Below are 24124 nucleotides of genomic sequence, written 5' to 3'. Positions count from 1 at the left end.
TTCTTTGTGCTGTCCAGATGTGTCGCACAGAGACATGCAACCCTAGTGGCAGTGCACCTGCCAGGAGTACAAACATAAGGGCAGGCAGACTTAGCAGGTGGTAAAGTGCATTGCACGAATGGGAGTGTAAACGTTAAGTACTGCAAATTTTGCTTTAAAAATTTGGTAGACCAGACACAGAGCTATTTGTAACACCAGAAAATGCATCCAGGTACCTACACCCTCTGTCACATGGGATTGCCCTGCTGATGACTGGTTAGGGAAATGTGCTTACTATTTTCCCCCAATACGTCTTGTACCATTGGTAATAAATAAGTTCAGGCAGTCGCCCATAATGCTAATCGTGATAACACCATAGTGGGCAAGACAGACCTGGTACTCTGGCATAGTGGAGCTCTAACAGGGGGCAATAATAAAACTTCCTCAATCACAAAACCAGCTGACAGTTCAGTAGAAACAATTCTGCTACCGAGAACAATCCAACCTCAAAGTAGCAGCTTGACTCTTGATGACTTAAAGTTCAGACCCCTTGGTTTTCCCCAGACACGGCGATCCTACGGGAAGCCAGAAGACCAAGTACAAGAAAGTGGTACATGGCAAAATGAAAAGATATGTTCATTGGTGCAGCAGAGAGGAACGCAACAACACAGGACATTAGGTAGTTTACCTACCTCCTTGATAATAACCTTACCCCTCTGTCTCTCTCAAGGTCCTCCCAGCAGCCATAGTGGCAAAAACTAGGGGATCATACAGGGAGAAGTTTCTTCATTACACCGGTCCTCAAAGATTCCTGGACGGATCAAAAAGGATTGAACTACTGCAGACAGCACCAACACCCTTGTTGAACCTAAGCACGCTGCTCACCTAACTAATGAAGGAATTGTGAGAGCCAGTGAATAAAGCAGAATACAAATACTTAACACTAAAGACAACCCTCTCAGCAGCCATCACATCCCTACCCAGGGTCAGCAAACTGCAAGCGCCGACAGCTCATGAACCTTACTTATAGTTACACAAAGACATGGTGGTTGAGAGAATAAATCCAGTTACGTCCCATGGTCATCACACACTTCCGCATTCAGGTTTTTCCAGTAGCCATTGACGAATGCCGAAAGGGGATTGCATACGCTTGCTGTGCTGAGGGAAGTCATGTAGTGCATACAGGTCACAAACTGGATAGGAAAGGAAGCCAACTCTTTATTTTCTTTACACCAGCAACAGAGACTCGCCTGTGTCCAAAGGGACCATTGCAAGGTGGATAGAACACACAAATCCACACCTGCCACAAGAAAGCTGGAATGACAGTAGAGGAGAAACCGAAGGCCCAGCCCACAAGGAAAAGAGAGCAACGATCGCCTTTTTAAGGGCCACACCCATTAACGACAGTTAAATGGCATCTATATGTTCATCCATACACACCTACACCAAAACAGTTCTGTGGACGTTCAGGCAAATAGACGCGCACAGGTAGGACAGAAGATAGTTAAACACCTGTTTGTTAGCATACAATCATTAAAACTCAACCACCCAAGGGAGAAGGATATCGCTACAAGATCAGTGCACAGTGTAGTATCGAGGAATGAGACCAGAGTAGATGGAACAAATCTCCGAGGTTTATTTCAAAGTATATACGTAAGGATGAAAAACCCAGCCACCACTTGAGCCTCCAAGTGAGACTCATCACATTCTATTCCCCAGGGTTCCAGAACAAGATTGGAAGGTAATCACCACACCACCTCCCTCACTATACCCATTAACAACAAAAACATTTCTTACCTACCCCCCTTGCATATTGAAACACAAGTACACATCTCCATAGTCTAATACAATTATATTCACAAACCATTTTATATATATATATTTTTTTTTTAGAATACAATTTATATCTTCTTCAGAGTTAATGCCTGACATAATCCTTGAAAAAAATTGAACTCTTTCTCACTCTACTAGGTCTACTTTTTTTCTCCCAGACTGTGGTGTTTTCTTAAATTACCACCTCGCGTTTTATCACTACACTCATTCCAATTTTGCAAAACCTTCGCCACTCAAGTCAAATTCTATATTCTATGATCACTCAGTTTTACTGCATTCTTAAAAACTTTAACCACCTCAAAAGGTTGGCTGAATTTGGATTCACCACCTCTTCTGGGTAATTTTACTTTCACCCAATCTCCCACACTCACTACAGTTTCTTTCACTGCTTTCCTAACATCATACACCTCTATTCTACGCAACATCTTCTCTCTTTCCTTCTCTCTCCAATTTCCAGTTCCACCAATTTGCTTATCCACCATCTTTTGTTTCTCAGAAACCCAGAACGGTAAAATTTCAACATTTGGCCTCCTTCCTCTAAACAGCTGGAAAGGAGTTACACCTGTAGACAAATGTGGAGTGAACCGATATTCTCTTCATTTTTTTTTTCTAATAGTCACTTCCCAATTACACCCTGAAGACAGAGCTTGTTGTACACTTTCCTTCAAAACTTTAACAAACCTTTCAACTACCCCATTACTTTCTGGGTGATAAAGAGCTGCTTTCTTGTGCTTCACTCCTCTCTCACAAAGGAACTCCTCAACCTCCTTTGACGTGAATTGAACAATTCACTTCAATTGTCGGAAAGTATGGAGCTCGGAAACCCCTCTCTTTCAAATAAATCTTCGAAAAAATCAATTACCACTTTTGACTCCACCAAATTAACAATTGTAATTTCTGGCCAACGCGAAAAAATGTCCAGACACACCAACACATAACAATCAAAATAATTAATTCTCAGTGGCCCTAATATGTCAATATCTGACCAAGGGCTGTTAGCTTTTTCTCTCAACACCTTTGGTTGCGTTCTCCACTTCAACCCCTTATCGCACGTCGAACATTCAATGCAATTTCTTACCATTCGTTCCACCTGTACATCCATAGCTGGCCACCAATATCCTTTCCTCACCCTCTCCTCAGTTTTGGCTATACCAATATGGCTTGCATGGGTGTGATTTACTAAAGCTTCTCTCACACTGGTTGGAGGAACAAGTTTTGAGCCTCTCATAAGCAAACCATCCACAACTGACAATTAATCTCTGACCTGCCAAAAACCTTTCATAGAATCATCACTTTTATTTTCTTCACTCCAACCCTCATTTACCAGACTCGTGACCTTCAACAACACTACATCCTTCCTTAATTCATCCTTCCACATTTCTTTCCAAATAATTCCTTCTGAAATTTTACACACACTGACTTCCTCATCATCATTCACACCTTCAACATCTTCCATGACACGTTCATCACAATCACCCCCAACCAACCTCGAAAGACAGTCTGCTAACACATTGTCTACACCAGGTATATACAAAACCTCAAAATTGAATTCCTGCAGCGCAAAAACCCATTTCCGTATCCTATGAGACACTAAGTCTATGCCTTTCTTGCAAAACACCTCTCTAAGAGGCTTATGATCCGTCTTAACTTGGAATCTCTTTCCCCATAGGAACTTTCTTAATTTGCGCACCGACCAGTCCACAGCCAGTGCTTCTTTCTCCACAAACGAATAATTGCATTCAGCACCTCTCAACGCACGAGACACAAACTAAATGGTACGATCAACACCATCCTTTCTTTGCAATAGAACAGCACCTAAACCTTTAGAACTGGCATCTGTCAATATCCAAGATTCATCAGAAGTATCAAAACTGCCTAGACTCGCAGCTGAGACCAAACACTGCTTTAACACTCCAAACTGTTCCTCACAATCTTTTGTCCAATGAAACTCCCTACCCTTCTGTAACAGCTCCCTTATCCTTGACGTCTTCTGAGCCAAATTAGGAATAAACTTGCCATAAAATTCTACCATGCCTAAGAGTTTTATCACTTCCTCCTTGTTTTTAGGGCTCTCAAGTTTACAAATAGTATTGACCAAATCATCCTTGGGCTTAATGCCTTCACCACTTATAAAAATGACCTAAATACTAAATTTCTTGCAAATTGAACTTGCACTTCTCAGCCTTCAACGTTAACCGAACAGAATGCAATTGAGACAGCACTTTCCTCAATCTATCATCATGTTGTACGACATCAGACCCAAAGATTAGCACATCATCCTGATACACTTTTACACCATCTAGCCCGTTAAGAACATGTTCCATAACTCTTTTAAATTCTGCAGCCGCAGAAATTAACCCAAATGGCATTCTCACAAATTTAAAGGTTCCAAAAGGTGTCACAAACACTGTCAAATTTTAACACTCAGGATGCAGGGCAATTTGATGGTACGCAGACGTTAAATCCAAGGACAAAAAATGCTTAGCACCATTCAAAGAACACAATAGATCACATATATTAGGCAATGGATAGTGGTCCACAGCTACCGCATTGTTGAGTTCTTTTAAATCTACACACAACCTTGCACTCCCATTTGCCTTCTGCGCCACGACCACTGGAGACAACCATTCTGTAGCTTCAACCGCCTGTATAATACCATCATTCACCAATTTGTCCAATTCCATTCTCATGTCTTGCCGTACCAAAAATGGTACATTCCTAACTTTGGCAGTTTTGGGAATGACGTTAGGCTTTAATTTTATTAAATGACAATAATTCTTGAGACACCCAATGCCTTTTGCAAAAACATCTGGAAACTCCTGCATCCACCTTGCATTACTTTCCACCAAACTGACCACTGAATCATCCTTTACTTTTACACTACACACTTTTACATCTGGGTTTTCTCTCAGACATACCAGGGGATCCTCATTAGGATCTAAATATACATTAAGGTCACGTTGATGCAGCCAACTGATAAGGGAATCACCCTTCATGGAGACATAAATCTTTCCTGGAACAATTCTATCCTTGTATTCTATAGTGCCCCAAAAATATCCCAGTAAACATATTGGAACACCTCCATATCCTCTTGGTTTAATGTCTGGTTCAAATAATTGGACCTTGCCAGACAATTTTTGTTGAAAGAATGTCTTTGGAATGAACGTTATTTTGGCACCAGAGTCAAACAACATTTTGACATGACTGTCATTCACTTTAACTACCTCCAAAGGGCCATTACTCGAGAAACTTTTAATTTGAAAGATGCAATCTTCCTTTTCTAAATTTTCCTCATTGTCTAACATATCCACCTCCCTGCATTTTTTTTTTTTTTTTTGATTCGTCGCTGATCTGCAGCATTTCGTGAAATGCCCCTTCGTTCCACACCTTTTACATTGAGTTGTCCATCCAGGACTTCCTTTATTATTGGCAAAATGTCCTTCATTGCCGCACCTAAAGCATTTTCCTTCATTGCCGCACCTAAAGCATTTTCCTTTCACTTGTTTCATTTTGCTAGTATCAACCTCGAATGACTGGCGAAGAAGTCTAGAATTCTTTACAACTTGCACCAGGTTTCCTTTCTGACATTCATGTCCACTGTCACTTGAATGCATGTTTTTTTTCAATCCCTCAGAACACACCTTTGAGTGTTCAAAAAATCTATTGCCGCAATGATGACCTCATGTAAAGACGGGTTATCCTTGTGCCACATACTCTCCCATGGTTTATCTGTCATACATCCCAACATTAACTGATCTCTTATTCTTTCCTCAAGCGAAGATCCAAAGTTACAGGTTGAGGCAGCTTTCGCAATTCAGTGATGTACTGTTCGACAGATTCTCTTGAACGTTGTTGCCTATGACCAAAATGATACCGTTCAAGAATCGTACTTATCTTTGGCAGATAGTGCAAATCCAATTTCCTAATGCAGATCTCAAATTCATTTAAGCCTGCGGCATCATGTTCAGACAGTTCAGGCAGATGCTCAAAAACTTCTTGTCCCTCTGATCACAAACAGTGCATCAACAGTGAGGTTTTCCTCTCCGCACTCAACGAAGTTCCACACACCCTTGCGTAGTGAGCAAAAACATTTTTCCACTTAATCCAAGGAATAGGAGTTGATAAAAAAAATAAAAAAAATGATGGTGCCGGAACGTTCCGCATTCCACATTTTACTCTGATTTAATTGCTGATAAATTGTAATTGTATTACAAAGTAATTCTCCTTTTTAAATTTTTTTTATCGTTTCTTTAATTGAGGTTGGACTAATAAATAGCGTAAGTGATACAAAAACAATCTCAAAGCACCACATTGTTTCTTTCATAAATTTCTTATTTTTAAAGCAAAGCCAACGTTGATCTAGTTCCTGGGCGTGTGTTGCTGTAAACACTCAACACAGCGAAAGGACTCCGAGAAAAACGCTGTGAAAGCATTGTCGCGGGACCAGGAGCAGGAAAATGTATTGAAGAGACTCTGTTGAAATAGGCAGTACAAGGGCTTTGGCATGGCAACACTTGAGAGGGCAAAAGAGGTGTGACGTAGGGCGGTGTGCGTGCGTCCTACGAAGACAACTGATAGACGCGCACTGAACAACAACAAAGGAGCTAGAGGCGCAAGATCAAAAGACTCGTGCACCGAAACACCGCGCAGAGACAGAGCGCGAGGAGATGAACTCGCAGGAGGTAATGCGAGAAAATAAAGATTGAAGAGTAGCTCACTTGAATGTTCACCTTCACCTTGCCCTCGAGGTCCTTACATAGTTTCATGTACGCAGAAACACAAAGAATGAATACTCTTGTCTGCCTGCCAACAGTTCCTGGTGTTGGGGTTTGAAAAATCCACCACGAAGGTCGTCCAAAGTTGAGGGTTCGTCGCTCCTCGCCAAATTGTAGTATTGAGGAATGAGACCAGAGTAGATGGAACAAATTTCCAAGGTTTATTTCAAAGTATATACGTAAGGATGAAAAACCCCAGCCACCACTTGAGCCTCCAACTGCCAAGTGAGACTCATCACATTCTATTCCCAGGGTTCCAGAACAAGATTGGAAGGTAAACACCACACACAGCTGTTGCATCATTTTGTAGGCACTAAGTTTGCACACCCTCAAAGTGATGAGTGTGTTTTTTTTCTTGCTTGAGCAGCCAAAAAACAGAGTAATAAAAGCGGGTGAGAGAAACAATGCAGGGGTGTTGAATCACAGAGGGCTAAGAAAGAAGGCGAGGGTGTGGAAAACTGCATGGTGTGAGGGGTGCAAATGGAAAAAGGAAAGCAAACTAGAGAGAGTACGATGTGGAGATGGGGGGGGGGCGAGTACATAGATCAAAAAACAAACCAGGGAAGGAAGCGCATGAGGGTGCGTGCATTACAGAAACCTTTTAAGACAAGCCCACAGTCAAAGAAAAAGCAGTATGAGCACGGTGGCGGGGGAGAAGGGGAGGTTACCACAGAAAGGAGCCACCTCAAAAACAGATGCACTCTCATAAATTGCCTAAACAAAAAGAAAAAAGTATCACCTGGAAAACCGGCACAGTAATGCGATAATGCACTAGGGGGTGGATAAACACAAGAAGTGGAAGGAAAGCCCACATACGCTAACCATAAGCAAGGCAATGAGATTACCGACGAAGCCAACCAACGGAAAGCAGTGGGCTGACTCTAAGCCCATGGCAGGCTCAAAATGTGTCTCAACCGAGAGCGCACCCGCTGTCTATAAGGCTTTGACCTATAAAGTTACAGAAAGGAATATTACATATCCAGCCACTAGATGGCGGAATAATGCACAGCATGGGAATCCAGAAAATTAAGCTGCAAAACTACTTCTGGAAGTATGCAACCATGTGGTTCCAACTGCAGATTCCTCACCTTTGGAATAGATGCCATGGCAGTACCTTTCAAAGGTGGACAGTCTGAGGAGTGGACACATCAGGAAGACTTGCGGGATGAAGCAGGAGACCTTGCTTCCAAGGTAGTAGTGTTTCCTGAATGTCTGCAATGATGCACACCTTGGTAGATGTCAGGAACTGGCACCCCCCGTCCTCACCTGCCAACGTGGAGGCCTTGGCCCACAAGTCTTCCTCTGGAGGTTCCTTCTTAGCTAGTGCATAGCAGATTTTTAGTACAGAAGACTATCCACCTCGACCGAGATCTGTTTTGAGTCACTTTGCCTTTCGTGTTCTCAGTGAGCCCACAAAGTGCTCCACATTATGGTCTCTTGTATGGTAAGTGTAGAAACTCGAAGATCTCTGTAGTCGTGTCGATGGGGCCTCTCCTTCTCTTTAAAGGGGTGTGGCAGAGCACACAATTTCATCTACGTAATCGATTGACAAGTGTGATGCTACCTTTTTCCTGTAAGGAACCTTGAGTCCTCCGTACCAGTTTCTCTGGGAGCAGTGTGCTGTAGGGAGGCTGTGCAGAGCGCACCTGTCGTCTTCTCAACCTGTGCGCAGAGCCGATAGTGATTACAAACGGTCTTGTTTGTCAGAAACCAAAGTGAGCAGTTGTGAATAGGTTCAAAGTCGTGCACATAAGGAATGGTTCCGTTTGCCACAGTCTAGATAACCACATACTAGGCCTTCACCACTAGTTAATAATAACAGGAAGCAGTAGAGGAGTCTTTTTGGTTTCCTGGTTGGTCATACATTTCTGCAATTGCCGGCCCTTATTCCGTTATATAATTGATTTCCAGTGTCCTGTTGTAGATGTAATGCTAGTGTTGCACAATGACTATTGTGATTCTAACATGAGCCGGACAGTACTAGTAACTTTTAACGCACGTCCATGTCGATCTTTAACTTGCATAACTTCTGTTCGTCCATTCATTCTTACTCTGGAGCAGAACCAAGTCCTGCATCCCTGAGCCTGACGTCAAGGTTCTCAAATTATTAGAATGGACATTTTGACATCCTTAAAGACTGTAAATGGTTTTCTGGTCTTAAACAAATCATGCAATTTATGAAAGGATCAGTGCAAGATAAATTGATTGTTGAACTACATTCTTGCAGCGTTGATAAATTCACATGCAACCCTCCTTCACCCACTATGGGGGCAATATAATTGTGGCCCAGTTGTACTCAGACCTCTGAAGATGGCAACCAGGTATGTTTAATCCTGTGCACCTCACTTGACAAACGCCAAATATTTAGGTAGCTAAACTACATAAAATGAAATTTCAGTCTTCAACAGTCCTATTAAAAATCTACACAGGATTTCATGCCTGAGATGGAGCTATACGGACATTGGAGAAGTGTAGTAATGGGTAAGTAACTTCTGCACATGTAGTAGTGGAACTTTTCTGGTGGATTTAAGTGCAAGTCAGGCACTGTGACTGCCTCAGGCTGCAGCAGAATTATGTTCATCAAAACTTACTTTTGTAAAGCACTGATGTTCATCAATCTGTCAGTGCAGCTTGCTGTCCTGTGTAATCCATGACGCACTTAAATAATCTTCCTCATTTCATGTAATGGAGCTATTCAGTCTAGAGAATGTCTCGCCATTATAGTTTAGTCCTCAACGTACCACCTGCAGATATTTCACCATGGCTACAAAGTGTTTGGTTCTGGGATTTTGCAGTGACGGGATTGTTCTCCCTTGTAGGAGTTGCCGGGTGGCCCCATTAGTGCAATGTGATTACTGCCCACTTCTCTTCCACATGGACTGCTTGGACCCGCCTCTCACTGCCATGCCAACAGGTCGCTGGATGTGTCCCAACCACATCGAGCATGTTGTGGTAAGATTTTTTTGGAAGAAGTGCTTGGGTGGGGTAATTTGGGAAGGGGTTGTATAAACAAAAAATACTGATTATCTGGAGGCCGTTGTGTCCTGTGAAATGAGCTGATGTCTGACCCATGTTAATTGTTCTCTATCATGATGTGATTGTTGTGACTGGTGATCTTGTTGGCAGTCTATGTATGCAGCTAATGATTGACTAGATGTAGCTAGAGCATGTTCTGATATCTAGATACTTGAAGAGTATAAGGTGGGGCAGTTAGGGGACGCTTGCACAGCAGCGGGTGTTGAGGAGAGCAGTTTGCTGGGTCTCTAAGAAGAGCATGCATAACACTTCACACAGTTTATTTCTTTCGTTTTTTTTTTTTTTAAAATATATGAAAATGGCACGTTTTATCAGACTATATTAGACCCATCACAAGTGCCAGAACTTACTTGTTTTGTGTATAGTGGCAGACCGTAAGTCACAGTGGCCTCTGTAGGGTCCACTCGGGTTATTGGATAGTGACACCGATTTATGAACTCATTCAGTTATTGATCTAGTTCCAGTTGTGTTAAATAGGCATTGTTTTTCTGTGCACTCTTTATTTTCTCTCCACATTCAGCTTAATCAAAAGAACATGACCCTCAGCAACCGATGCCAGGTGTTTGATCGGTTTCAGGACACCATATCCCAGCATGTGGTTAAAGTGGATTTCCTGAACCGAATCCATAAGAAGCATCCTCCCAACCGTAGGCTCCTCCAGTCCGTCAAGAAGAAAACCTTGAAGGTACATGATGGGGAGGGAGTCTAGGTTGAGAACAGGACGCTCGATGATGTAATCTCTAACATTTAGTCATCCTCCATTTCCTAGTATTGTCTTTTTTTAAATGCTTTCCCATTTAACTTTCTTGAATCTCTCACAATTTGCAGATTGACAGTGTTGATGGAGAGAATAGCAAAACATATTTTTTTCTGTTTTTTTGGCTGCATAAATATCCACTACTTTTTGCAGTTTGATGATTGTTGCCCCAGGCACCTACATGTGGAATACAATGGTGTTGTAAGTTCTACATTTATGAAACAGGAACCCTCTTTAAATGGCCGTAGGTTGTTTGTTTTGTAACTCTTCTATATTTGCTTGCAAGAATGTTTGTCAGTGAGCTCTAAATAAATATTTGATTGTGTGTTTGATGTGCTGTTTTGGAGCACCTGAGGTACAGATTGATTTGCAGTTTGGAAACTGCCGACTAAGACTTGAAGAATCAATCTGATGATCTGAACATTTGCTTTCAACAGCATCATTTGAAACATGGACATTTGATGAACGCCATCTTACACTGTTTACAATAGAAAGCATTGTCCTGCCCCGTTCCTTAGGAGATATGGCTTGGACTCGGTGCCAAAAAAACTTTGCTACCTACAGATAGCGAGCTTTGAGCTGTTTGTTGTTGTTTATCTTTTGTGGACACTGCCACTACTTAACAGATTTCACAATAGGTTTTCAGGTGACCACAATTAGTTGGCTTTCTCATCATTGTAATTTGTCTGCTTCTTAAATAGTTTTACTTCTTTTGTTTGTCTCTCCCCTAGAGCATAGCATCTTCACCATCCTTTTGATTTGAAGACTTGTGTTCTACCATTACTTAAATTCAAGGAGCTGCTTTTCCCTTTTAGGAACTTCGGGCAAGCACATGGTTTCCTTGCTTTCTCCCTCATTTCAGAGACGGAAAAAAAGCATAAAAAATCCCAATTCGTTATTTTGAGTAACACCTGATCCCTATGTCAGGTTTGCTTCACTTTTGTGTGGTGATCATTTACGTTGCATTCCTTTAACCTGTGTTTCTAACTTTATTGTTTTTGATGTTCGTGTTTCACATGTCATTTTCTTCTATGCCAAGCTACCAAGACGAACCTCTGAACCTTGAAAATGCAAGTGGTCTGGATGATGTTAAAGACTGACATGATGTGTCCTCTCCATCCCTTCCTACTCTGAGTAGGTGTGTCATTTGTATCTATTGGGTGCAAGGCTTCTGTGGTTTCAAAGCCTTTGCTTTTCCACTGGGTCATGCTTTCTCAGAAAATCTAAACTCTGACACCTACTAAACTGTGATGCCTGCCTGAATCCAAGTGCCTGGATCTCAGGGAGCTTGTCTGCTTGCACAGAGCCCTTGTTCACATATTTGATTGTTTGCAAAGTGCACATGGGTGTGCTCTATGGGCTTTTCAGAAGATGTCTAATCTGCCATGAGGGACATACCGTTTGATGTAAAGCGCCTTCTTGGATAGATTAGACTCCTCACTGGATAGTTTTAACAGAGCGGGCCACAGTTTTCTCGCTGAGACTAGTCTCTCTGATGGTCCAGTTTCATCAACATCTGCATTTTTGCGGCTTCTCTGAAGTACAGCCAGTGAGTCAAACTGGCATCTCAGTCTGACCAAAACTGCAAGCCTTTGCAAACATCCCTTTGAAGGGAGTGTGAGGGATCAGCAACAATGTCGTCAATAACCACCCCTTATCCCACCACTGTTCCTCATTCCCTACAGAGCAGCAGGAGCTGCAACTGCATAACTGCTCTTAATTGCCCTTTCTTGACTGTGCTCTACCACCAAAGAACAGAGATTTCTTATGCTCATCAACCCACCTGCCTTACAGTCCACGCCTTGGTTTTGGAGGCAGAGATCCTTACTCTGTTCATCAGATTGGCCTTAAGAAGTAGTGTTGGGGACTGAGAGTGTGACGAGCTTACTAAAGCTCCTTTCTGCTCCACAAAAATACAGGGATATCTGGCACATGCTGGACCTAATGATATTCAATGCTTTCCTCCTGTGAGACAATTTCAGAATGCTGTCCCTTTGGGCAGGTTCATATGGCTTTGCACCTGCAGGAATATATTATGTTATTAGATGTAGAGGGAACCCCCCCCCGCTAGATTGTATCAGGAAACTTTTCTTCAGTAGCCTCTACTCACCACTAGGTGATGCTCTTTGACTCTGTTACACAGCTTCTCCCACCCTTGAATTTATGCAGAGGTGTACTCAGGAGGTACCTTCTGCACTGACATCTGTTTGGTATTTTTTGCAACCTGCATCACCGATCCGGCACTCCTGAACTTTCCATCCATGTTCAGACTTCCAAAAACTCTTAATATGACAGTGGCATGCCTGCAGGAAACATGTCGGTCACAGGCCCTTTGATGTTTCTCTTTAGTGTCTTGGATCCAAGCAAGGTTGCAAATCCTACAAGTTCTTCATGATAACCTGAAAGCCATAGGAGAGCGCAACGCAAATCTCTGTATGTTGTTGAGCACAAGAAGTGAAGTTGGTCACATTCAAAATCCTGGGTTTGCTCCTGATCCAAGTTTTGGTACTGGTCCAGTTTGCTGTCCTCACTTAAATCCAAGGCTAAATCAAAATACTTAAATATTTTCAGTGCAAGCACAAAAAAACATCCCAGCAGGAGTTTACCCCTCCCTGCTAACTCTGCTCCTATTTCAGGGAGATGTTTTAAGTTTGTTACAAGGACCTAAATGGTGACATCGTCCCATTTTGATCATGTTACACAGTTGTAACAAATATGCTCCAAATGGGACAAGCATTAACTCCGTAGCTGGCTAGTGTTTCGAGGAGGTAATGATGAGCTTTTTCAAGTGACTCTGGGTCCCTTTGCAGCACCTTTGGATCTTTAGGGTGCACTAGGCCTACTCCAGTCGGACCTCTGCTGGTGAGGCCCTTCCAGGCACTGACTGACCCCCATTAGTCCCTTGCCTGGTGATTGGATATAACCCTGACACCAGGTTTGAATCCAGAGCGGAGTTTGGCTTGATCTTTGCCAATTTCACGTTAAGAAGTCTAAGAATACCCTCAGGTATTTCCCTTCCCTCCACACTAGTATTACAGACAATTGAAGGTTATTTTTGGATATGAATTTGACACTTTACAGGGCCTCCAGCATGTTACTTATGGTAAAGATGATGTTGGGCCGACAGTTTGCTTCCCACTCAAACTGATGTTGATCTGTATTTGAAACTGCAAAAATCCTAGTGGCTGAGATTTCCTCAGGGACTGAATTGGACTTGCCATGGTGATCCCCTACCAAAGAGAGCGCTTCTTTTACTGTAGCGGTTTGCAGATCCACCCGCAGATGTGCTAGAACTGCAGTTGCTAACTGTAGAGACTATGGCAAATTTGTTTACAGATTTCTTGCAGCTATGTCCTTCAGCTTGAGAGCAGTTGCTGCCTTTCACTGGGGCCCATATCGAGGCTTTGATGGCAATATGGTACAATCGTTGCTCAGAACTGCATGTGAGCTCCTCCCTTTCTAGACACCATGTGACTGCCCTGTAGGAAACCAGCCTTTCTAATGCAGTGTCAGGCACTGGAAAGCCTCCTTGTGCAGGATTCTGGGAGTAAAGTAGAACCCCATTGTTGTAGAGAATCGAAACACATTAAGTCTTCTCTTCTTCTAGCCCTTCTGTCAGTTTGGGTCGAAGGTCCCTTATCTCAGTTTGCCTTTTGGCTCTGCGATATGGCGAGCAAGGTCTTGCCTGCTCTACTTGTGGAGCTTTGGAACTTGTTCTGTTTATTCACAGTGGACCTGATGTGGACAGATACAGATTAGGGGTTCGTCTGGACACCATATACTGAAATGGCTCTGCTATGGGCACCAGTGTGGTGGTCTGGCAACATGCCTTGATGCCTGCCACAGGTTTCTCTAGGGATGTGCAAGCATCACTGGTGGACATGCCTTTTGATGGCTTTAGCCTCCTAGGAAAAGTATACTCTGCCTTGGATCATTTGAAAGATAGCGGGTCTACGGCTTGCTCTTTTGGCTTAATGTGGCAAGCACACCAGTGTCACCAGCAGTACCAGAAATGTTGAAGCTACTCTCGGGCCATGCTTATTTATTTCAAGAGGCAACTTTCTCAACCTTTGCAGCAGCCCATGCAGCCTTTTCATGGCAACGTCCTGTGACTCGAAGCTTCTTTGAAGAAAAATAACTTGTGATGCCTCGGCCAAACACTTGATGGTAGGAGTATGGAAATCAAACATGTGCTTAAATGATAAGTAACATTTTCCTTTTCTGCCTCTGCTGTTACGTCCTCAAGTTCTGAGGATCAATAGTGAATAGACTCGCCTCATCCTAAAAGGCCCAGTCTCTGCTCAGAGGGGTCTGGCTCTCTAAACGACTGAGTCTGTGCATCTGCCCGCTGTTATAACTGCCACTTTGGGAGGAACTGCTGTCCTAACAATGAAACAGAGTCCTTCGTCAAACCTCTACAACCTACACCTGCATGCATGGAGATTGAGCGGACCCACCTAAGTTGTTTGTGCTGTTTGCATTAAAGCTTAGGATGTGACCTGCCATTCTTTTAATGCTTGACTGTGCCTTCCCCATTTATCGTGGTCAGGCCTGTTGCCCCGACCACTGGGTTTCAAACTGTTGAAAGCAATCAAGTGAAACTCATTTTTACCTTAAGCCATATGATTCCATCAGTGAAACCAACATTGACCAAGATGCATACGCTGGCTATTATAATCATTCCTGCACACATAAAACATTTCCGCCATGGATTTCAGTACTTTTGTTTGATGCAACCCCTATAAACGATCCAGCTGCTAGAGATACTTCCATTCCACTGCAACAAAAGTGTTAGAACTAAGGCCATGATCTAAGCCAATAATAAGCTGTACTTACTATCAACAAGTTCAAAAAGTTAATATTGTAAACCCAAAAGTTATTTTCAGTTCCTAAGCATCTTGTTGTTTTGGAATGTCTTCTTGTTCTTCTTGCATGCAATTAACATTTTGGTCAGTCAGCATTCTTTACCTGTTAGACCATAGGACTTCTTTATGGTGATTAGTTCGAGAGAGGAACCTGGAAATAAATTCATCAGTTCTTGCTCATGAAACCTTGTTTTACCAAGTTTGTCAACTTCATGTAGTATCACATAAATAAGGCATCAGTCTGATCACTAATAGGTACTGTCATAAAGTAATCCACAGTGTAGTGTGCCAAAGGTGGATAGAGATGTTATTTCCGCCCTACATTCACTACCCATGGAACTTCCTTTCAAAATTGAAATTTATCTTCATCCCTCACTGAACCCTTCAAAACACAAGACCTGTACATCTCACATTCATGATCAATAAACACAGACGAGTTAGGCACTTAGGGGTTTGAAAAGTAATGCTTGTAAATGTTTCTTGTGGTTCTCCAAAGATATGGGTTGGATGTGGAAGATTTAGTTTCTTTTCGTCAAGGTTCAATATCTCCTCTTCTATAGCACACTTAAAGATTCTTTTTCCGATTTTCAAAAAACTCCAACACCTGTCTGTTCAGATCACTCCATCTGTTTAATTACATTTATGAACTTTGCTTCTCATCTGTCACCTTTCACTTACATTACCCCTCCCGCTACACACTCTTTTCAGGTGGCTGTTTATAGTTATACAGGTGTTACAAGGTAACCCAGAAATACAGTGGTGTTGAAATGGTATTACTTGGCTAACTGGTACATTTGTATCCACTGTTCCTCAGGTTCCAGAGGCTATAAAATCCCAGTACCGTTCTCCACCTCAGTTACTTGCTCCTGCTGGAATTCGTGATGGAGAATTAATCTGTAATGGGTACACAGATGAATCACAGAAGCACCTTTTCAACTCTGAGCACTTAAGCAATCAAAGAGAGCAACAGGAGGTAAGTGTCCAAAATGAAGCCTTGCAATCTGCCAGTGTAGATATGGTCCCAATGAGATGGTGGATGGTAAAGGAGAGATGCATATTCACAATCAGAAAATAAATTTCAGAAGGTAGCTTTTATCCACATTGGATTTATGGTGCCTTGGCAGAGCGGAATTCAATTGTTTAGAACTCCTTGGATCACTGGTGGGAAAAGCTGTCTATCATTCACTTCATGATTGAAGTAGACGGTCATCACGTAATACTGAGGTGAGAGTGAGAGATTGTCTCATGTTAGGCTCAGAAAAATCAGACTATTTTCATTTGTTTATACTGTAGCCCTGATTAAAAGAGTGAGGGCACAGTAAGTTGTTGAGTCACTAAAGCTCCTTTAGATAAATGCGTGGGTTATGAGCAAAGCAGAAGGTTCACCTGGGCTGTAACAGAGGCGCTGCGCTAGGGAAATGTAATTCCAAGTCCCCTCCACAAAAAAAAAAGTGGAGTTACATTCTTGGAATCACCTGAGGACAAACAGCTGATATGTTTGCGGAAGATCCAATGTACAAGCAGTTTTCTTAGTGATGGTAAGTCAAGGAATTGGTCTGGAGGTGGAAAGCCGAAAAGTGCTCTGATCACTGATGATGCGTATGTTGTACAGGGTCGGTTAGCATTGGTTAAGTGGGAGGAATATGATGTGGCTAATCCTCTGTGGGATCCTAGCAGTGCACTTTGTTTGAGTGCCTCTGTAATAAGGTTTCAACATTTATTTTGTTCCATCGGGTTCATGGCTGTAAATTGTCCTGCTAGATATATCAGTGCTTTTACGGCAGCTGCATTTGCTAAGGGCAATTCTCTCGTAGGGGATTTCTGTTAATAGTCATAAGCACTGAATAATCCTGCCCAAGTGCAGGGACCCCAGAGCACTTCTTCACAATATACCTTCTTAAGTGCAGATGTTCGGGAAGGCCTGCAGAGTCACTTAAGAGACAATTATTATGCAGCCTATAGGAACAGGCTGCAATGGCCCAGTTCTTCTTCTTCTTGAACTTAAAAAACGGTCCAGAATGGTATAAATGTGTATAATTTGATGGTGTTTTAAAAAAACAAAACAGAAACGTCTTTCTTGAACGCTGTTTTGGTAAAGCATAGAGATGAAGTAACCTAGGGTAGTGTAGCACCATTGACTGCCATTATGAAAGTGAAAATAGAGTCTCTGTCTGTGTCTGAGTCTGTGTCTTTAAGAAGCCGGAGACCACCAGTATTCCATCATGCTGGACAGGTGGCAGTTGCTTCATTTCTTTTTTTCCGGCTCCTGCTGACAGTATCCTGGAGGATCAAGCTATGTCAAATTTTGGCTATTTTCATCAAAATTCTCTACTAAATTTTGGTGACAATTGTTTTATTCAACATATTTGGTCTTTATCAAGCTGTTTCTGTCTCTTTCTGAGAGGAATTAAGTCTTTTCACTGAAAATGCCCTCTCTTTTTGATAACTGTCCATCCTGTGGGAGGAAGAAGGTGAAGACAGACCCCTCAGTATGTGCGTCTTCCTGAGACGAATATGCCTGCTTTTGCAGCTGTGACTCTTTTCTGGATTCACATGCTGTGCATTAAACTGCCATCTAGTGGTTGGGTCTGGATTTTCTAATATTTTCCTAATTTTTTTTAGTCCATCTTGACTTTCTACTTTCGTTTGTTGGCGTCAACGGAACCTCCATTTGGTGTCTCCTCATGATGTAGTGTCACTTCCTCTTGATGTCTCTACCTTAATTCGCCATCTTCTCTCTTTTTTCCGCTGTTGGGTCAGGATGTTTTTGTGGAGACCTCTTCAGCTTAACAAGGAACTTCATAGAAGAACTGCGAAGAAGATTGATCAAGTAATAATAATCTTTCACAGATTACCTTAGAGGGGAGAACGGAAGGAAAAACAGGAGCGTATTTTGACGGCTCATCAGGAATGCCCATCAGGGTGCTCCCCGCGTGGAATAGAGAATGCTCTGTTTCAGTTCTGTAAGAACTGCCACCATAAATACCCTCAAAAAGACAAGTATCCAGTGTTCAATCTTTGTCTTCCCAACACCAGCTCTTTTTTCGTACCAGAGATGCCGAGCCAGAATGAGGTAAGCAACCCCCAATCCTCCATTAAAATGGAAGCGTCTAAAAAATGTGACTTGCGACATCAAAAGGGGGCCTCTGTGTCGAAAGTTAATAGTCTGCTTTTAAAACCCAAGAAAGGGAGTCCCACAAAGCCTTCCAAGAGGTTTTCGGTGGAGGCAAAACCCTGAAAAAACCTATAGGTGAAAATCGGAAAGGCAAAAGGCTCCCTTTTTTGCGCTGAAAGGACTTGACTCACACTCAAGCCACTGAGGCGTACAATCTGAAAGAAACTTCGATGTTGAAAAGAAAGCAGTTAGCTAGAACAAGGTTATGTGCAACCTTGTGAAGGAGAGAATGGTGAGTGCCAATTGGAAGACCTGGAAGGAGACTCTCCTGAAGAGGATGTTGAGTCCTGTCCCTCAAAACCATCACCCCCCAGATGATATCAGAATGTAAAATTGAGCTATAAAGAAGGCAGCAGGTGGAAGAGGATAAACCATGGTCTTGTTTCCTCTTAGAAACACTATTGCCAACACAGACATCGAACCAATATCGTCCCATGTTTCCTAGTATTTTGGACCAGGGCAGGCAAGCCTTTAATTAACCGTCATCTTGTAGAGCAGTTACTCCGAGAACAGAGAGGAAATGCAAGTTCTTGCTGAAAGATCCTCCCTACATAAAGGGCACTGTTCCTGCAGACTCTTATCACGTCAACTGCGAGGAAGGGGGTTAATATCCCCACGACATCAGGGCCACCTCCAGACAAAGATAGCGTAAATATAGCGCTCATAGGTTGTAGGATGGAATGCAGTGCAGCAAACCAGTGGCACATGGCCAATTACGGTTCTGTACTCAGCAGGCACACACCAGCATTGCGAAGAAATAGAGGAGCTAATGAAGCACCTTCTTAAGCAATATAGAAAGAGTGGCACATCTGGTGGACAATAGCAACAATATTGCAAATACTTGTTTAAGATCGGCCCTGGATGCAGCAGACACATCAAGCTGCCAACTAATGATGGGAGTTACCCTAAGACGCCACTCGTGGATCAGAATTTCAGGTTTCAGAGCAGCGGTCCAGGGCCATTTCAATGGAAAGCAGTTGTTTGGGAAGTCTGTGGATGAATGTTTGAATCAGTTGGAGAGACAATGAAACTGCAAAATCTATGGGAGCTTTACAGTTTTGAGGAGGATTTTGAAGAGGCTCCTTCCCTACAAGAAGACCAGCTTCCAGGGGTAGTTTTCAAACAGGGAGTACCCACCAGTTTTTTCAAGGGAGCACAAAGACATCATCATCACAACCAAGTTGCCAGTAGTTCCAACGTGGGAGGCATTCCTTCAGGGGAAGAGTTAGAACCAGAGGACAGACGACAAGAGGAGGATCGGCTCCTGCAAGCAGGTGACTGCAGAACCGCACCAAACAAGGCTTAAAAGATTCAAAACTACAACAATACAAAGTTCTATCACACTTCACCAGTCAGTGGAAAGTTAAAACATTTTCTCCAGCAGTGGAGGAAAATAACTTCAGAAAAATGGGCCCTAAAAATAATAAAATTTGGATATTGCATAGAATTAATAAAATACCCACCAGCAAAGGGGCCAAAGAAGATACATTCAAAGGAGGAGACATTTCGACTTTTCATAGAGGTTGAAGAGTTACTAGCCAAGCAAGCTATAAGACCGGTGCCAAAGCGAGAAATCAGCAGAAGAAATTACTCAACATATTTCCTAATTCCAAAAGTAGATGGGTCACTAAGACCAGTTTTAGACCTTAGATACATCAACAAATTCACAAGAACTCAGAAGTTCACAATGACAACTTTGCAAGAAGTCATTCCTCAACTTCAGGAAGGGGACTACATGGCAACTATAGACTTGCATACTTGCACGTTGAAATTGTATGTTCGATGGCATCTGTCGCTGTAGATACGCATGTTCTGCAATAGCTCGCCATCTGGTGTTGGGCCGGAGTGTTACAAGTTGTTTTTCTTCGAAGAAGTCTTTCGAGTCACGGGACCGAGTGACTCCTCCTTTTGTCTCCATTGCGCATGGGCGTCGACTCCATCTTCGATTGTTTTTTTTCCGCCATCGGGTTCGGACGTGTTCCTGTCGCTCCGAGTTTCGGAACAGAAAAAATAGTTAATTTCGGAAGATTTTCGTCGGTATTGTTGCGTTCGGGATCGGCGTACTTAGATTCAACACCGCATCGAAGATCGAAGAGCTCCGGTGCCCTTCGGGGTAGTTTTTCGATCCTCCGTCGGGGCCTGGTCGGCCCGACCGCGTGCTGAGGAACGCCGATGGAACGGACCCCGTTCCGTTTCTGCCCCAAATGCCACAATAAATACCCCTACACAGACCAACACTTGGTCTGCAACCTGTGCCTGTCACCTGAGCACAGCGAAGACACCTGCGAGGCCTGTCGTGTGTTCCGGTCCCGAAAAACACTCCGAGACCGTCGAGCCAGAAGACTTCAAATGGCGTCCGCACCGACAGCCCGACGGGAGTTCGAGGAACAGGAAGAGGAAGGTACCTTCTCGATCCAAGACTCAGACTCCGAAGGATTCGACGATACACAAACCGTGAGTAAGACGTCGAAAACCACACAAAGAAACATTTACAAGGCCCAGGGGACGCCACTGCCACCAGGCCATGGCTCAACCCATAAAATCGGTAACCGACCGTCGGCACCGAAAAAGGCCCAAACAGTGCCGAGATCGTCCGACTCCGGTCGAGACACCGGCACGCAGCCTTCTCGGGACCGAGAAAGTGCTGGAGACAAGCCTCGACACCGAGATGCCGGTGTGGACACGGCTCGACGCGAGACAGCGGCACCGAAACAGATCGACGCCGAGAGGTTTCGGCCCCGAAAAGGAAAAAAGTCACCTCGGAGCCGAAAAAACACGCAGACAAAGTTTCGATGCCGAAACAAACTGCAAGCGACCCAGCTTCAGGCTCTTATACAGAAGAGCACTCGCTAACCTCCCAAATGCAGAAGCATAGGTTTGAGGAAGAGCTACAAGCAACTGATGCGGACCATACGCAAAAGCGTATCTTCATTCAGCAGGGGACAGGAAAAATAAGCACCCTTCCCCCCATTAGGAGAAAGAGAAGGTTGGAGTTCCAGACGGAACAAGCACCACAACCAAAAGTGGTGAAAAGAGTTACACCACCACCCTCTCCTCCGCCCGTGATTAACGTTTCACCAGCACAAACGCCATCACACTCCCCAGCTCACACCACCATGAGCCAGGGTGACCAAGACCAGGACGCATGGGACCTATACGACGCCCCAGTGTCAGATAACAGCCCAGAGGCATACCCTACAAAACCATCTCCACCAGAAGACAGCACCGCGTACTCTCAGGTGGTGGCTAGAGCAGCACAATTTCACAACGTAAGCCTCCACTCAGAACAGGTCGAGGATGATTTCTTGTTCAACACACTCTCCTCCACCCACAGCTCCTACCAAAGCCTGCCTATGCTCCCTGGTATGCTCCGGCACGCAAAAGACATATTTAAGGACCCGGTCAAAAGTAGGGCAATCACACCAAGGGTGGAAAAAAAGTATAAGCCGCCTCCTACGGACCCGGCTTTCATCACAACACAGCTGCCACCAGACTCTGTTGTTGTAGGAGCAGCTAGGAAAAGGGCCAACTCTCACACATCTGGAGATGCACCACCCCCAGATAAAGAAAGCCGCAAGTTTGATGCAGCTGGTAAGAGAGTCGCAGCACAAGCTGCAAACCAGTGGCGCATCGCGAACTCCCAGGCACTACTTGCGCGCTATGACAGAGCCCACTGGGACGAGATGCAACATCTCATTGAACATCTGCCCAAAGACTTCCAAAATAGGGCAAAACAAGTGGTTGAGGAGGGACAGGCCATCTCCAACAACCAGATCCGCTCCTCCATGGACGCTGCAGATACAGCTGCACGGACAATTAATACATCTGTAACTATCAGAAGGCATGCATGGCTCCGAACGTCTGGATTTAAACCAGAGATTCAACAAGCAGTTCTCAATATGCCTTTTAATGAAAAAGAACTGTTCGGTCCAGAAGTGGACACAGCGATTGAGAAACTCAAAAAAGATACGGACACTGCCAAAGCCATGGGCGCACTCTACTCCCCGCAGAGCAGAGGGAATTACAGCTCATTCCGTAAAACGCCCTTTCGAGGGGGGTTTCGGGGTCAAAGCACACAAGCCAGCACCTCACAAGCCACACCGTCCAGTTACCAAGGACAGTATAGAGGAGGTTTTCGGGGACAATATAGAGGAGGGCAATTCCCTAGAAATAGAGGAAGATTCCAAAGCCCCAAAACCCCTACTACTAAACAGTGACTCACATGTCACTCACCCCCTCCACACAACACCAGTGGGGGGACGAATAGGTCATTATTACACAGCATGGGAGAAAATCACTACAGACACTTGGGTTCTAGCAATTATCCAACATGGTTATTGCATAGAATTTCTACAGTTCCCTCCAAACATACCACCAAAAGCACACAATTTAACAACACACCATTCCAATCTCCTAGAGATAGAAGTGCAGGCACTATTGCAAAAGAATGCAATCGAATTAGTGCCAAACACACAAATAAACACAGGAGTTTACTCACTGTACTTTCTGATACCAAAGAAGGACAAAACACTGAGACCAATCCTAGACCTCAGAGTAGTCAACACTTTCATCAAATCAGACCACTTCCACATGGTCACACTACAAGAAGTATTGCCATTGCTAAAGCTGCACGACTACATGGCAACTTTAGACCTCAAGGATGCTTATTTCCATATACCAATACACCCATCGCACAGGAAATACCTAAGGTTTGTATTCAAAGGAATACATTACCAATTCAAGGTACTGCCTTTCGGATTAACAACCGCACCAAGAGTCTTTACCAAATGTCTAGCGGTAGTCGCAGCACACATAAGAAGGCAGCAGATACATGTGTTCCCATATCTAGACGACTGGCTAATCAAGGCCCATTCGTTAATAGAGTGCTCAAATCACACAAATCATATCATACAAACCCTCTTCAAACTAGGGTTCACCGTCAATTTCACAAAATCCAAAATTCTGCCACGCAAGGTACAACAATACCTGGGAGCCATAATAGACACATCAAAAGGAGTAGCCACTCCAAGTCCACAAAGAATTCAAAATTTCAACACCATCATACAACGCATGTATCCAACACAAAGCATACAAGCAAAGATGGTATTACAACTCCTAGGCATGATGTCATCATGCATAGCCATTGTCCCAAACGCAAGACTGCACATGAGGCCCTTACAACAATGCCTAGCATCACAGTGGTCTCAAGCACAGGGTCACCTTCTAGATCTGGTGTTAATAGACCGCCAAACTTACCTCTCGCTTCTGTGGTGGAACAACATAAATTTAAACAAGGGGCGGCCTTTCCAAGACCCAGTGCCACAATACGTAATAACAACAGATGCTTCCATGACAGGGTGGGGAGCACACCTCGATCAACACAGCATACAAGGACAATGGAACGTACATCAAACAAAACTGCATATCAATCACCTAGAACTTCTTGCAGTTTTTCAAGCACTAAAAGCTTTCCAACCAATAATAGTTCACAAATACATTCTCGTCAAAACAGACAACATGACAACAATGTATTATCTAAACAAGCAGGGAGGGACGCACTCCACGCAGTTAAGCCTGTTAGCACAAAAAATTTGGCATTGGGCAATTCACAACCAAATTCGCCTAATTGCACAGTTTATACCAGGGATACAAAATCAACTCGCAGACAATCTCTCTCGAGATCACCAACAGGTCCACGAATGGG

At 43.5% G+C, this 24124-nt stretch overlaps 1 protein-coding gene across 1 annotated transcript in view; it reads left to right on the top strand.

Annotated features, from left to right (window-relative positions):
- PHF12 (PHD finger protein 12) overlaps window positions 1-24124 on the top strand; it is a 370276-nt gene that overhangs the window by 149812 nt on the left and 196340 nt on the right. The window contains exons 6-8 of the mRNA XM_069226214.1: window positions 9407-9539; window positions 10144-10308; window positions 16060-16218. Coding sequence (XP_069082315.1) covers window positions 9407-9539; window positions 10144-10308; window positions 16060-16218 — 457 coding nt within the window. The remainder of the gene's footprint in view (window positions 1-9406; window positions 9540-10143; window positions 10309-16059; window positions 16219-24124) is intronic.

Source organism: Pleurodeles waltl, chromosome 3_1, assembly GCF_031143425.1.
Source record: "Pleurodeles waltl isolate 20211129_DDA chromosome 3_1, aPleWal1.hap1.20221129, whole genome shotgun sequence".
Lineage (NCBI taxonomy): Eukaryota > Metazoa > Chordata > Amphibia > Caudata > Salamandridae > Pleurodeles > Pleurodeles waltl.
The sequence above is the reverse complement of the archived record's forward strand: the minus strand, read 5'-3'. Positions and strand labels throughout refer to the sequence as shown.